The sequence below is a fragment of the Ascidia mentula genome, chromosome 6 (genome assembly GCF_947561715.1).
Source record: "Ascidia mentula chromosome 6, kaAscMent1.1, whole genome shotgun sequence".
NCBI lineage: Eukaryota > Metazoa > Chordata > Ascidiacea > Phlebobranchia > Ascidiidae > Ascidia > Ascidia mentula.
The window spans coordinates 3,335,930-3,350,969 of NC_138571.1; the positions used below are offsets into that span (position 1 = coordinate 3,335,930).

At 37.4% G+C, this 15,040-nt stretch overlaps 1 protein-coding gene across 1 annotated transcript; it reads right to left on the reverse strand.

The window, feature by feature from the left end:
* Positions 1-693: 693 nt before the first annotated feature.
* On the reverse strand, positions 694-14,789 carry LOC145906000 (regulatory-associated protein of mTOR-like). The gene is made up of 30 exons (XM_082993375.1): positions 14,541-14,789; positions 13,957-14,059; positions 13,743-13,825; positions 13,354-13,512; positions 12,811-12,957; positions 11,580-11,803; positions 11,174-11,274; positions 10,823-10,955; positions 10,320-10,413; positions 9,843-9,944; positions 9,258-9,452; positions 8,739-8,985; positions 7,914-8,011; positions 7,417-7,672; positions 7,083-7,208; positions 6,359-6,514; positions 5,878-6,002; positions 5,712-5,812; positions 5,163-5,268; positions 4,917-5,030; positions 4,580-4,670; positions 4,370-4,484; positions 3,728-3,852; positions 3,485-3,558; positions 2,962-3,099; positions 2,509-2,636; positions 2,264-2,347; positions 2,050-2,178; positions 1,575-1,704; positions 694-1,002 (listed from the first exon to the last, which is right to left on the reverse strand). The coding sequence occupies exons 1-30, from the start codon at positions 14,700-14,702 to the stop codon at positions 931-933; spliced, it is 3,918 nt and encodes a 1,305-aa protein (XP_082849501.1). The 5' UTR covers positions 14,703-14,789; the 3' UTR covers positions 694-930.
* Positions 14,790-15,040: the final 251 nt, after the last annotated feature.

Genomic DNA, 15,040 nt, shown 5'->3' on the forward strand with positions numbered 1-15,040 from the left:
TTCAACCAAAACACTGGCACCCATGCATAACCTGTTGGATTGTTACACACAATTATATTCTGTTACGCACCGGGATTCGAACCCACGATATTCTGGGCACCTATCCCAATCGTGTTATTTGTCAGCACATAGGGGCAGGCGTCTTAATTGATAAGCAATGTGGAGCCAATAATATGAATTGTGTATAAGCTGCAGACAGATGGCCACTGTTTCGACCTAAAAGGTCTCATCAGTGCAGCTGGTGTGACTATAAGACGACTTTGCTGAACAATCGGCCAAGCAAAGACTTCCACTTTGTGGTGACTATAGTTCATAATTTTACTGAGGCCTCGTGGGAAGGAAGTTTCTGTCGTAACTGGAGTCGCTCATGGCTAACGTATACAAAGCTGATGTGGGGGAAAATTAAGAACAATTTTCGCCGCCAGGAGGAAGCGTAAAATCTCTTAACGATTAACGCAGATGACGACCAAGTAGTTTTGTTAAAGCACTTACGGAAGGGAGCACAAAAGCACCTATTCCGTGAAACCCAACATAGATAACAACAGAATTTAATTGTTCTTGAGAACTGCGAGATCATGTGACTGAAACTCACAGGGCCGCCATAAATATTTATTGAGAAAACTACGCTAATATTGCGATATTGGTTGCGTTCATTGTCTTGGGATTTCGTATGGTTAAAGAAAATCCCTTCAACAAATAATTGGACATCAGCGATCGTGCGAAGGATATTTGAAGTGGTTTTTACTAAATGGCATAGTGACGGTATCGAATTTTTCAACAGGATTTCTGTCATTTTTTTCACAACAACAACATGCTGGAAATATGTATTGAACGTAGTGCAATGATCAGCGACATAAATTATCCAACGATTTGACGATATTAAAACTTCGATGGACCAATCACAAAGAGTCTATTGTGACGTCACGATCGCTACGTGGAACTTTTGGATTCGCCAGAATAAACGGTCAGATTCGAGTCGGCCGTTCCCACAGCTAAAGTTGCCTGAAAAATCAAAGTCGTTTAAGATGGTTTCCTTACACAAAAAAATCAGATGCAAGTTCTCAGTATTTTAACAGCAAAAATAAGTCAGTACAAAGGGATATGCTGACTTCAGGTAAGCTGAAGATTAGAAAACACAATTTTAAAAGTAACTTAGTTAAAAGCGTGGTGGGATTGAAATATTTTAGCATTCGGTTCTCTCACTAGCAGCATGCCTTAGTGACCGTGGTAATACAGTACTAGAAGTGAACCATTGGCTCACACATACGCTTGTCAACAACCGGTTTGCGTAAGTCGTTAAATTTCAAGAGCCGGTTCGAACTGGCCGAATCCCACCATTGGTTCAAAGGTAACCGCAGGTTAATCAAAATCCGGTTTAAAAAGCTACTGCCGTGGCTCACAACCTTTTGGCCTTACGTCGGTCAAGATTCAAAACAACTTTTAATGAGCCGCTGTTTTTTTTTAAATTTAAATAAAAACGTAGGAATAAAAACAAAACTTCATTCGGCAAAATTCACTTCCCACCAGCAGAAATGCTTTTGATTGGAAAAGAATAAATATTGAGTCCTACTCACAAGCCACGGATGAAATGCCATGCAAGTAACTTGTCCTATTCGTTGGCCGAGGAAACCGTCATAGTATTTGACCGAACACAAATCTTCCCCATCCATAGTAAGGAAATTAACCGATGGTGTTGCCAAACCACTGTTAAATATTATGTACAGTTAAAAAGCAAGTCACACCTTATTTGGTTAAATGTGGAAAAAGATCCCGTAGATGTGCAATTGAAGCACATATACATGGTAGGGAAGTAGTTAAGATAGTTTTCTTTACGAAAAACACCATCTGCATTTCACGATATGTGTAAATGACGTCACAAGTCTCATTGTTCGGCTTTCCACTTGCGCGGTTACAAAACAATAGAAACAATAAATCGACACTATTTTCCCCTCATGGGATTCAAAATACCTCATGATTTTATAAACGTTATGTACATTGCTCTATTATTCACAGGGCCAGTAAACTAAGTGTGTAGAATCCACCCCCTACCATGCTATAACAGGTAGTGCTGGGTGAACATCTATGTGACGAATTCCACCAGCTTTGTGGGTTCTGATTGTTCGGAAAGCTTCTTTTCCCAATTTCCTTACATCCCACAACTTAATGTCGCCCTGCTCACTGAAACAAGTAACAAACAATTTGTTCACTGGAAAGCTGTGATGTCGATTTCTACACGAAAACGTCAGATTAGGATTTTGTATACCTGGCAGTTAAAAGTAGATCGTGTTGAAGAAATGACGAGTTCACAACCCATGTATCGTGAGCTTGTATCACTTTCTGATTTTTACTGAAAATACAAAAATAAATTTGTTTTTTGGATCATTTTCGACATTAAGTGGATTCTGGCAGCGTTTGTATTCACGCATGTTAATAATAAAGACCCAAATTGTACAAATAGTTTTGTTGTTATTTTTTAAACACTTTTCACATTGAATAATCTTTTTTTACCTGTTAAGATAAAACTCTCTTGTATCAAATAACCTGACAGTCCCATCACCACACCCAGCTGATAATATGTTGTGGGTAACACTGTGCGATAAACTTGTTACACAACTCTCAGCTCCAGTAAGCAATTCCTGAACAATAACATATAATGAGTTTAAGTTAAATCCAAAGGCTTTACCAAGTCAGACATATTAGACTTTTATGTGATTAAAATTTGTACAAAACCGGACAAACATGGAATCTTGTGGATATTGCAAAAAAATGGTAATTACAAGACGCCATGCTTCAACCTAAATGGAGTCTAAACTTCTTTAAAACAGTTTATAACTCCGTACACAACTAACATAACACTTTTATTAAACAACCAGACCGTCTAATACACACAAATACATATATACACATATATTGTATAACCATGTTAAAAAACTCAACGGAAATGTCCCAATGAACACTCACCTGAACTTTCCTCTCGTGTTTAACATCCCATATATGGAGATGCCGTGAATCCCCGGCTGCGAATAATTGAAGTTTTTCTTGATACCAACTCATGGTTATCCCCGACCCACGAGATGAGGGGACACTATCAGGAATCGCCTGAAACCATGGAACTAGGTTCAGTTTAAAAACTCACACATTTACCCGACAATGACGTCCTATTCGTTATCGCAATCAAACCCAGTTAAACATTAGGGCTGATACAAGCAGGTATGACAACTATTTTAGGGGTGGCTGTAGATTGTGACTTTGTGAAGTTCATTAGGTTTTATTCCACCATGCTTTGCATAATTACGCGTATTTTTTGTAGATGGTGGAAAACTAATAAAAGAGCATCGTTGCAACTCAAACAGACAGTTTTGTTGTGCGCTATCTATAGCATGCCTAACATTAAACGCTGTTGGACCGAAATTCTTGAGTGAAAATCAGTATGTGTGTAAAATTTCAACAAATGGTGTGGAATATGGAACTGGAGTAGACGCACCTGCCATGCTGTCACTAACTCCGCCTTTCCTCCAACTCCACAACAATTCTTCCAAATTCTTATACAACCATCATCTGTGGCGAAAGTTGAAATAAATTAAAAACGGTTTAACCTCGTGTACTTTAAGAACAGAAAACTTTAAATTCATTTCACTCACAATGGATCAGTAAAAAACATTTGATAAAATCGTTTAAATTGTATTTCAACAAGTTTGTTCAGCAAATAATTTTCACATCAACTAACCTGTTCCCACTACAAGTAAAGGTGATTCCTGTTCATTTATGAAGTGGAGGCAACTGATGCTTGTCATCATGGGGTTGTGGTTTTTCATATAAGATCGTCGTTGTCCACTTTCCCACTCCCATATACTGTGTATTGAGATATGTAGCGTAACTACCAACATTTACAATCTTACCATAATATATTTTTCATATAACGTTATACTGCCATCCCACCCAAGTTCGACTGTTATCTGTTTTTTTTTCGGGCAATTCGGGGCGTAAAGCGACCAATCAAGCTTCCGGTGAGGTTTGAACTCACGACCCTGTGGGCTACGGGAGCTCAACAGCCGAATAGGACGTGTTTTAAAGGAATTCTCGATTCGACCCAGTTTTGGATGCGATTCCACTATAACCAGGCAATCAATACAGGAGAGCTAAGATTACCACTTCTGTGAATATATCATGTTTTACACAAACACAAACGGAATCATCTTTGTCGGGCATCAAGTTTAGAAGTACTAAATTATGTGGAAACTTATCCCTTTGCCTAAATCATCAATATACACATAGTTGACTGAAACCGATGCACGCAACGGAGAAATATTAAATCGATGAATTGTTAGAAAGGTTGAACAATAACTCATAACAAACTTCACCATCTCACCTTATCCCGTATCTGTCAGCAGCGAGTAGATTTCTGTTATGAGGGTGGAACTTAACAGCGATCGCTTGCTGGGGATTTTTGTTGAAGAAATGCTGATCACCCAACCGTGACAAGTCTAAAATAATTGAGTCGAAAGGTTTGATGGAGGCCCGCATATCATAAAATATCCACATCCACCATCACCACCTTGTATAACTAAAAGACTCTCACCTATTTTCTGGTTAGGGTATTCCCCGTTTCTCCGAGAATTCACGTCTACACTCTGTGACTTCAACAATGGAATGGCTGTAATTGATGTCTCCTGCAATTAAAATTAACTGGATAAGAAGAAATATGGAATATGCAATCATTACTTTTATTTGTACACTTGTTATATTTTCTCATAAACAAAACAACTAAAAATTAAAATTACTGTCAACAATCACAGCAGATACCGATCAAAATGCAATAATTTAACCGTCTTACATTTTCTTCTGCGTTAATGTAGAATAAGTTTGTCGAACCAACTCCTACAAATCTTGTGTTTTAGCTGCTAAATACAACATACCTTCGTAGTCGGTTCAGCAAATTCAGATGCACTCCACACACAGAAGTCCGTTGAAATCACGCGATCTTGAATCAGGTTGATCATTGTGGTCGGAACTTCAGACGCTCGGAATATCTGAACATGGACAAGTTATTACTGATGGAATGTGTTGTTTAACTTCTTATGTGTGGGCCGTTTTTACAAAAGAAAATCTATGTTTTTTGCCACTGTTTGAGAATTAAACAGGTTGTTTACACAAAGTTTTACCCCCCCAATCCGCTTCTCAGGTCCCTTCTCGAACACTTTCCTTGTTCTGGGATAGGGGGTGAGTTGGATTGGTAATATTGATTGAGATTTGGCTGGAGATCCATCGCTAAATTGTCAATGGAATAAAATGTTAAAAACAAGTCAAATAAAAATGTAATTGTTACACGAAGTTCTTCACAATCGGCATCACTTTTCCTAGGAAAACAGAACTCAGGGTCGCGCAAACTATTCTCTCGCGAGACATTGTGTGGTGAAATCGAACAATTTGTGAACATTTTATTGAATAGTTAAGGAACATACAACGATGCACTAACTTTGTCCACCTTATATTTGGCATTGGCATATGTGGTGGCCCAGTATGTGTCTGGATGTGTGGTGAAATAGGACTTACATACATACGTGTATTATTTGTGACATTGTTGACTTTGCGACCCATAAACTTGTCACGTGACCCCTGCAGAGTCATGACACACAACTTAGGTCATACAGACCCATCTGAAGGCTATGACAGTAAACCTACAACTGCAAAAATAATAAAAAAAATCCAACCCTTCATTGAAAGATATTTTCCTTCTTGACTTGGGGCTACTTTGCGGGGAAGTACCTTTTCCGTCACCACAATACCTGGTGTTCTGGTTCTTAGCCATCAACTTTAAAGTGGAAACACTGCTGTTGTCTCAGTAAATCATATGGGATATATCACAAATTAACTCACAGCCACACGCTCGAGGATGGAAGTAACGACAGAGAGAGCAAGGTTTGCAACGTCAGGATGTGGGTCGGACGCAAGCAACAACAACACTTTCCATATGTTGGCATTCACCGAGCTGTAAGCTGAACCTGGAAAAACATGTATTATGTTGTATTTGTGTTAACTAATATAGGCAAAAGCTTACAATCTATATACTGTACGCCATTTTGTTATATTGATGTGCGAGTTTGTATTTATTTTATCGGAAACGATTGTTATTGAACATTTCAAACGGCAGCGCACGGCCCGGAACTCTGAGGGTTATGAGTTCAAACCCCACTAAGAGCGAGTATCGCAATACACTTTGTCTGGTAAACACAAATTTAATACAACCCTGGATACAGTGTTATAAGACCTGAACCTTTCGTTTAGTTTTCGTTCGGAACTTTGTTTTCACATAATTTCTTTCAATCTGTTATATAAATATACAGATTATCTGACGTACTTGCGTTGAAAGGTAGAGTTGACAAGGATATTTTCCTCAACCTGTGAATTCGCTCTGGAGTTAAACTCTGTCCGACATCAGGGAATGTGGAAGATATTGATGACTGGTTGTTGTCTGACGTGTTCGGTGACGTCAACAAACTATCTCCTCCGCCATCTAGTGAGTAAACAATTGCAACAATTAATCCACAACTGTTCCTTCCAATCATGTGTTTGCAGAATGAAATGTGTTCAATCTTCATTTCATTAAAAACCCCTGCAGCATCACCCAAGTAGTTGTAATTTAACTGCTGCATAACACAATAAACCGAACAACATTATTGTTATCTTGGTCGGTTTGTGGTTAAATTTAATGACAAGCATACACATATACCAGTGGTTGCAAACCTGGTATTTCGTGAAATTGTTGCAGGTTTACCAAAAATGACAAAAACTACCTTTGCAATAAAACTTTCGTATGCATTAAATTATGTTTGACACAAGATTGCAAAAAATTTGGTTTAAGAAATGTAATTTGCCGCATTGTAATTACCACGAAGGGCCAAGCGTTGACACAAAGTTATCATAGAAATATTTGAAACTGACATTGAAGTTTCAATTGTGTCACGCGATAGAAGTGTTGAATTTCATGAAGTTAAAACGTCTTCATTGAACCACGAATGAGTGTGGGAGAATGCAAATTTAGTGAACGAAACGAAACTTGAATGAATATTGTAAACACATACCTTGTTTAACCATGGAAGGGTAGTTAGCTGGAGGGTGGAGGTAAACTTCCGATGAACCACGTGACGATCTCGATCCTTGGTGTATTCCACCACTAGATGTCAGTCTTGAGCGTGATTTGGTACTTCCTATATGATTAGGGAGTTTATCGGAAATGTTTACAATTGACTGATAATTCACTACTTTGAAAGCTCAATTTTCGCAAATATTTCATCCTAAAACGTTGCGAAACAAAATAAACACGTAAATAGTTCAGATTAATCAGTTTTAAATCAAAAAGAAAGAAATTGAATAAAAATAAATGGTCATAAATGAGAAGTAACCATGGCAACCTACCTGTTGGCGCGAGTTCCAAATTCTTTTCTTCCTCCACGAACCTGAATGCGATCGCCGCAAAACTGCTGTCATAGGACGACACCAACCGCTGGAGGGCGCACGTGAGTTCGCAGCGTACCAGCACGCTCGCTTCACGTCTCTGTAGTGGAGTTAACGTGGCTCCAACCGCTTGGTTTACGTGAGCTGCGTGGTCGCTGCCGGAATCTGGCTGGTTGTCAACGAATGTTGCGAGGGCAAATACTGCCGCTGTCCTAACCTGAAAGATGGAACAAAACGAATGTAAATTGTTTATGACGAAACTCTTATATATTCACGGCTCTTCAAACAAAGTTTGACCTTGATGGTATTAGGTTTGCATCTAATTTTACTTAATTTTTGACGCCAACCGGGCGGCATTAAATAATTTCGATATAATTGAACGAAATAAATATCATTCCTTATATTTGTAACATTGATAAGTTTACAGAAAGTTTAGGTAAATTAAAGAAAACTTGTACCTCAGGTTTCGGATCGTTGAGCAGCTCGTACAACCTCTCGTGAGCTTGATCGCGTACTCCTCTCCATCTCGCCTCGTCATAATTCGTCCAAACTCGACCTGACAACAACAAACAGTTGAAACCAACGTTGAATTGTTACATATCGTCATCTCTTTACCGCCTCTAGCGACCGAGAATATGTTCTTAATGACAACTCTTGGGTGATGTTACCTGAGAGCGAATGTGTGGTAGTAACGCAATAATCTCTCTGTTTCGTAACAATAATACTTGTCGGAAGCGAAAACAGAATGGTTGATTTGAATAAATTGAAGACCCAACGTGTAAAATGTATTCAATTAATTTACTATACATACATCGTAGTACATCAAAGTAGTACATTGGATTTTATACAGCCGTAATCTAGGCAGCCCAGGCATTGCAACCTAGCTGGATCAGCCACTTTTTCGTGACAAGTCGGAGCAATGTGAAGGTTGCCTGGCAAGTTGTGCGCTTGCGCACCAGTGTACCTTGGCCACAATATACCCCGTGAAACCACTGAGCTCAGTTGGTAGAGTGTTGGGCCTGGTTAGCCCAGAGTCGTGAGTTCAAACCTCACCGGGAGCTTGATTGTTCAAATCTTGCTCCGACTTGTCAGGAAAAGGAGGCTGATCCAGCTAGGCTGCAATGCCTAAGCTGCCAAGCCTGAAAACCTCATGATCGCGATACGTTAGCTGTGATCGCCAAGCAAGGACCTGCGCAGTAGGGCGATCCTGCCAATCATGCCATTGCATGAAATATTACTGCGTCAGCCGTAATCTAAACACAACTAACTTATTTCATACTCACCCAAGCATATTGCCACCCATTGTTTAAGTTTGTGGTTGGTGACGATTGTTTCATCATCAAGTTGTCCGAGACATATGGAGACGATATTTCGAGTCAGACAAGCTTCTTTACCAGCAGAATTCCCATTCACAATCTCGGCTAACACAAACGCAGCCATCGTACGACGGGATGCTGACATTTGTGGATCCTGGAGAGCTCGCAGGAAATATTGGTGACCTCCATCCTTCACAAGGTCACCTTGACATGTCTGAAATATTCAAACAAATTTGGATTTTATATAACATACCACTGTGTAGATGACAAAAGCTGACATGATTGAAAATAAAGGATAGTTAGAATGTGGGGATACTAAGTGAGACATATGACTTGCATGCAATTTCTAGAGAGAAATTTATTTTTAGAATGCAATGGTCAAAAACCGTGAAATGGTGAATTTACATTCAATATAGAAAATATTTTATATTTTTGATCAAATTCCTTGTGTGTCCAAGCAACTCAAAAACAATGGCTTTTACGTACACTGTCAACTGCAAGTATTTTTGCCCATATGAACACCAGAAGTGGTCGCAACTCCTTCGCAAGACTCTGTAGAAGTTTGAGAACATACGGAAATATCCCAACGGACAGAGCCAGGCTTACAGCCCAAGGGCCAAGGTCAAGAAATCGTCCGAGAAGGTCAAGTGCTCGCAAGCGATGAACTTGACTTAGAAGTACCTGTGTTTTATCAGTTGAAACAGTGCAATCAAATATTAAGATAATATTCAATTGTACTAATTACTAACAATACAAAATGCGTTGCCAATACTAAAAGTTATTCACAGCAGCAAATTGTTTCAACAAATGTGGGTAAATTTACCAGCAAGGGCACAGCTTTCCAAACAGTGAATTAGTTTGCTACAAAAACTTACAAAACTAGTCAGATTTTCATTCAAATCTTTATTTTTTCTTCAGTAAAAATGAAACTTTTTAACATAAAATGTATGCAAATGTTTGAGATCGACATAAACTTTTTGTAATTTAAATCAAATTGACGTATAGATGTGACTAAATAACACAAGTTTAACTTTAATGGGCATGGGTTTGAACATTCAAATATGTTTTTACCTGTAATACAATGGGAAGTTGTTCGGGTGGATCTCTACACTCAACTCCCAACGACAGCCAAACTTGGAACGCAGTTAGATGTTGTGCAAAAAATGGCGAATTCTGCGATCAAACACAATTGATCATATACACACAGTACATATAAACATAATCAAACCAACATTGGATTGAAACAGGAGGTCAGTTTCTCAGAAAGTGCAATATGCCTGGAAGCAACAGCAACACAGTATATATATAAAGTACTCAACAATTTTTCACTACAACACATTAGTTTGGGGACAAGGAGGGGTTATCAAACACATTGCTTGATAAGAAACACAGTAACAAGACAAATGCATTACCAAAAGCAACAAAGCATTAATTGCAAAACTGATAATTGACAAAAATTAATAAAAAAGCTAAAAAGATATCGTAAAAAATTTAAAAAAAACTGAACAAACATCTTTTGTGGAAACTAATATTTAATAAAAAGTCCACCTTAAAAACATAATTAGATTCTTCTCCCAGCATCAAAGGTAGTTGGGAAAGACAAACTTCCACTGCATGATCCCACGCCGCCCACATCGGATGTCTGCAGAGAAACATGAATATTTCATGAGAAGTTCGATTTGGGAGTGATTTTATCGTTGATTTCAACACATGGGAAGGCACCGGCAAAAAAGTTCAGTAAATTACCTAAATCTACTGTAAGCACTTATGACTGGAAACATTTTAAACAACATATTTTAAGTTTGTTCCGAAAAATGCCATCTTGTACACGGCTTCTTAAACTATAAGTTGCGACTCCATTTGCGATTGTCAAATGTATTATGGGACCACAAAATTTGGGGCAACTCAATATTTCCCATTTCAGATGTTTACTGGGGTTGCATAAAAAAGACTTTGAATTAGGGTTGCAAAAGAAATGATAATTCAAAAAATTAAATTCTATGTACAAACAATGCAGTTTTAAAGACACAAAATGCACGTTTGGTTTATACCTAAATGTTGGTGGTAGTGCAGGTTGTGATACTGGGGTACATTTATAAGATCTCATGATTCTCTCAGCAAGCAGAAAGTTACGAAATAAACTGGCAACCAACAAATCTTGTCGGAACAACTTTTGAAACAATTCTGTAAAAAAATCCATTGGATATTGAATAAATATATATAATATAAAAAATGAAACGATGATTTTAAACTGTCATATCGCGAAGGTAGAATGATCTTGGGCTTTAGGTAATGTGAAAAAAAATCACTTCTGTGCATTTGCAAGAAGATATTTTATAAGTATGACCTTCAGTGCAAGGAACAACATCGTTTGACTCAACAAAAACATAAATGTATCCAACCTCTTGGTAAAGTATTCCATGCTATTGTGTCAGTAATTGCTGTAAAAATCCAGTTAAGTTCACCAAGCAAAGTTCTCCGGTCATTCAATCTTCCTGGAATTCTGCATTAATTTAAATAAACTTTACTATTGTCTGGTAAATACCTTATTTCAGCAATGTCAAAAAATAAGGCATATAAGTTTAAAGCATATCAACATCATACACTTTTCACTTCACATTATGGCACCAGATTAAATAAACTTTGTGGTTTAAATAAACAAAAAAATTTCAGATATTTTATTTATATTACAAACTGGTCCATTTTGCAAAACACAACAAGTTGATTCCAAACCCTCTTTCCTGCTAATTCTCTTTGTAGAACAGAATATTTTCCAAGATATGGAATTCCAAAACTATTTTTACGAACTTTTCAAGAAGGTCCAAAGTAACACCAGGAGTGAGAGAGTCGTGCCGTTGGTGACAAAACCACTGGAGGGCGATCTTAATAGGTGTCGTGAGACAAGCTGTAAAAAGGTCAGCGGGCAGTTCGGGATTCATTGGTAGCAGCTGATTGGCTGAGCAGGCAGCCAATTGGATGCAGTTTCTCACATCACACATTGTTGTTCCTGGAGACAACCTTCCCCCGCCCAACTATGAATAATAATCAAACAAACAAACAAACAAACAAACAAATTAAGTCCTCGTTGAATGAACTATAAGATCAAAGAAAAATAACTGTTTTATGATTATTTTAGAAAAACAGTTTGTACAAATCATATTATATGTACAAAAGAGCCATAATAGTCAATGAGAGCTGCAGACAGGGTGTGTACACACACTGTTTCGACCTGTAAGGTCTCATCAGTGCTGCTGTTGACAGTGGCACAGAATAATTTGGGTGAAAGCCGAGCCAATAGCACTATTGAATCCCAAACAGTTGTTTGGCCATAGTGCGCTCCACGTGGTTCGCCTCTGTTCATTGGTACCTTGTTTGATACCCAACAGATTGACGATTGACTGAAAGGTACCATAAAGTGGCAATCAGTGTGAATGCCAATTTACCAGCTAGCCCTGTGCCACCGTCATAAGCTGCACTGATGAGACCTTACAGGTGGAAACCTGGGTTTTTCATTTCAATAAAAAATTTCTGACTAATGTCCGAAATGGCAGTAAAAATTTCGGACTTTTTGATTTTTTTTTCGGACACTTTTAATATATATTTAGCATTCTAAACAAGTAGCTTATTGCAGTAATTTACGCGATGCAAAAGCCAACTTTTGTTCGCAATGACTTTTAAGTTGTGTTTCTGCACAAGTGTTTTTTTAAATTTAACAGAAAACGCAGCACATGGCAACAAAACTGGTGTGACTGTATCCGAGCAAGAATTACGTGACAATGCACATCCCGTTGCATATCTACTGCTATGGAGGCTTCAAAAACAAAGCGCCACGAATCGCAATAATGACGTCCTAAGCATTGCATGGCAAACTTGCGCAACCCACAATAGGACGCACTTTGCGCTCGCTGCATTCAGGATGTTGTCCCTGAAATGGCTTGAATTTTTTCTGACATTTCACAAAAATAAATCGGTCAATGACATAGTAATAAAACAGTATTTAAATTGTAAATATAATTTCGTGTTAGTTCAACATCGATACCTGAAGGTCATGTTCACGTTGATCTGCAAATGATCTGAATGAACTGACAATAAGACCTGCACATGAACAATCATATACAAATATAGAAGGACTTCCCATCCATGACTGAAGGTCATAAATAGATAGAGGTATGTACTGTGTGTATGTCTGTGAAGTACAAAGATTAACACTGTAAGTTTAAAAAACACTGATGAATCCACATATATATATTTACACTCAAGTTAAATATATCACAAAATAGTTCAAACAATCAAGCAAAAAAGCATAAAGTTTCACATCACCATTTTTTAACAGAAAGGACCTTTGTTATATATTTATATACGGCTAATATGACTAGCTAGCAATAACCAAACTAGGCCACACAACAGCTATAAACACACAGGGGGCACAAGAACCACATTGTTATCCTAAGTTTATCATTAACCACATCTGATAAAAACTACAGTACCTGCTTGCTATTGGTACAAATAACAGTAAAATACATACAATAAGCTTCTGTCCTTTTCAACCAATATGTGTATTTACATATGAAGCCAAACAAACCTTGTTAAAAACCCATATTTCACCATTTGCTGTTGGTCTGGGAACTCCATGACCGTTATAATGGAAAAGAACTCTTTCCTCTTTTGCGTTTCTCCTTAAAGAGGTACAGAGTCGTTTAACATCTTCAGCAGTGGGGTCAAGGCTTTGTTTGTATCTTGCCTGCGACATAACAAAACAGTAAAAAAAAATACATGGAAAGTTTCAAAAAAGATGCAAATGAAGGCATGGTGCACTTGGCTACCAATTATTTGTTTTTTTCGTTTTTTGAATATTTGAAAAATTTCACAGAGGTATCAAATGTATATGTGTTATTCCGATAACAATACATAATATATTTTTACAAAAATTCCTAATTTATTTAACAATATATAATATACAAATATATTTACTCTTGGCTGCCAACGTTCATATTGTTTCTGAAGGTTGTTTCCGATAGAATCCAATGCTTTCTGAGGACTGTGGCTTAGTGGATCTAACCAAAATAGGAGATGATTTAAATACGATATATATATATATTACCTCAAAAGTAGAACTAATGCTAGCAGTACCCAGTACATAATTTTGTTTCTATTTGTAAAATAACAAATTGGGCCTGCGACGTACCGATCCAACATTCCTTCCTTGCACAAGGTGAAGTTTTCACTACATCTGGAGGATCAACTCCAACATTTAGACACAGGACGAGAGCAACACTGACCGTTTTCATCTGCACACAATCACATAAAGCTATTAGCGGCAGTGATTGTGCAGGTTTTATGATTTAGCAACCGGTTCCATTAAAAATTTGTTAAAGCAATGTTCGAAAGAATAAATTATAGAAATTTAAGAGAAACCCAAATCAGGAATTTCTTTTAGTATTATATATATATACTTTTATATTTTTAGTATTAAGCTTTCCAGGTTGGAAAGTTCAAAAATTTATGCTAAGGAAATTTTTTGGTTTACTTTGATTGTGTGGAATTTGCACAGAAAAATTGGTGTTTACTTTTTTGTGCAAACTCCAAATAAAATTAAAAAAAAAATTGACAGGATTGCCTCCAACTACATTGACTGAATTTTTTTGCAAGATTGATATTGACTGATACACTTTAATTGATTGAAACAGAATTTTGGAAATGCATTTTAATGCGGGTTTTATCTTTATCTCATGATACAAAGATTCCAAACAAGTTTCAACCACTTCCCACCCTTTCTTTCATTCTCCATGTTTGCGTCATTTCATTACGCCCAATAATTTTCTCCAAATGTCTCTTTTCCTGGAATGCCAACAGTGGTTGCTCCACATCCAACATATCTTCATTTTTATCGTCCACCTTTTCATCAATGAGCTTCTGATCTTGATCGCCCATCACAAGTTTAAATAACACTTTGACTTCACAAATCAGATGAGTAACTTCAACGAGCCCTCAAAGCATGATTAGTTGTGAAATGCTATGACGACTTATAACAATTAATGAAATAGATTTACAAATGTTCTCCCATAATATATTAAGTAACTTTTTTAAATAAACTAGAGGAACAACACATAATATATTGTGCTTGTGCCGACTCAACACGCAACCCACTATTGTCATTCTGGCGAAATAAAAAAAAAAATTTAAGAAAAGCGTTCCGCATCACTTACCACAACATTCACATAATATTTTCAATTTTACTTTAAGTTTAGCATAATCCTGTCATTCCGGAA

Excerpts from the sequence above, each read along its gene's own strand:
- LOC145906000 (XM_082993375.1), bottom strand. The coding sequence starts at position 14,702 with ATGGGCGATCAAGATCAGAAGCTCATTGATGAAAAGGTGGACGATAAA. Across the intron at positions 11,275-11,579 it reads ACTTTGGACCTTCTTGAAAA|AATTCCAGGAAGATTGAATG; the intron begins GTTCGTAAAAAT and ends AAATTAATGCAG. Across the intron at positions 5,813-5,877 it reads CCATCCTCGAGCGTGTGGCT|TTGATGGCTAAGAACCAGAA; the intron begins GTGAGTTAATTT and ends TCCACTTTAAAG.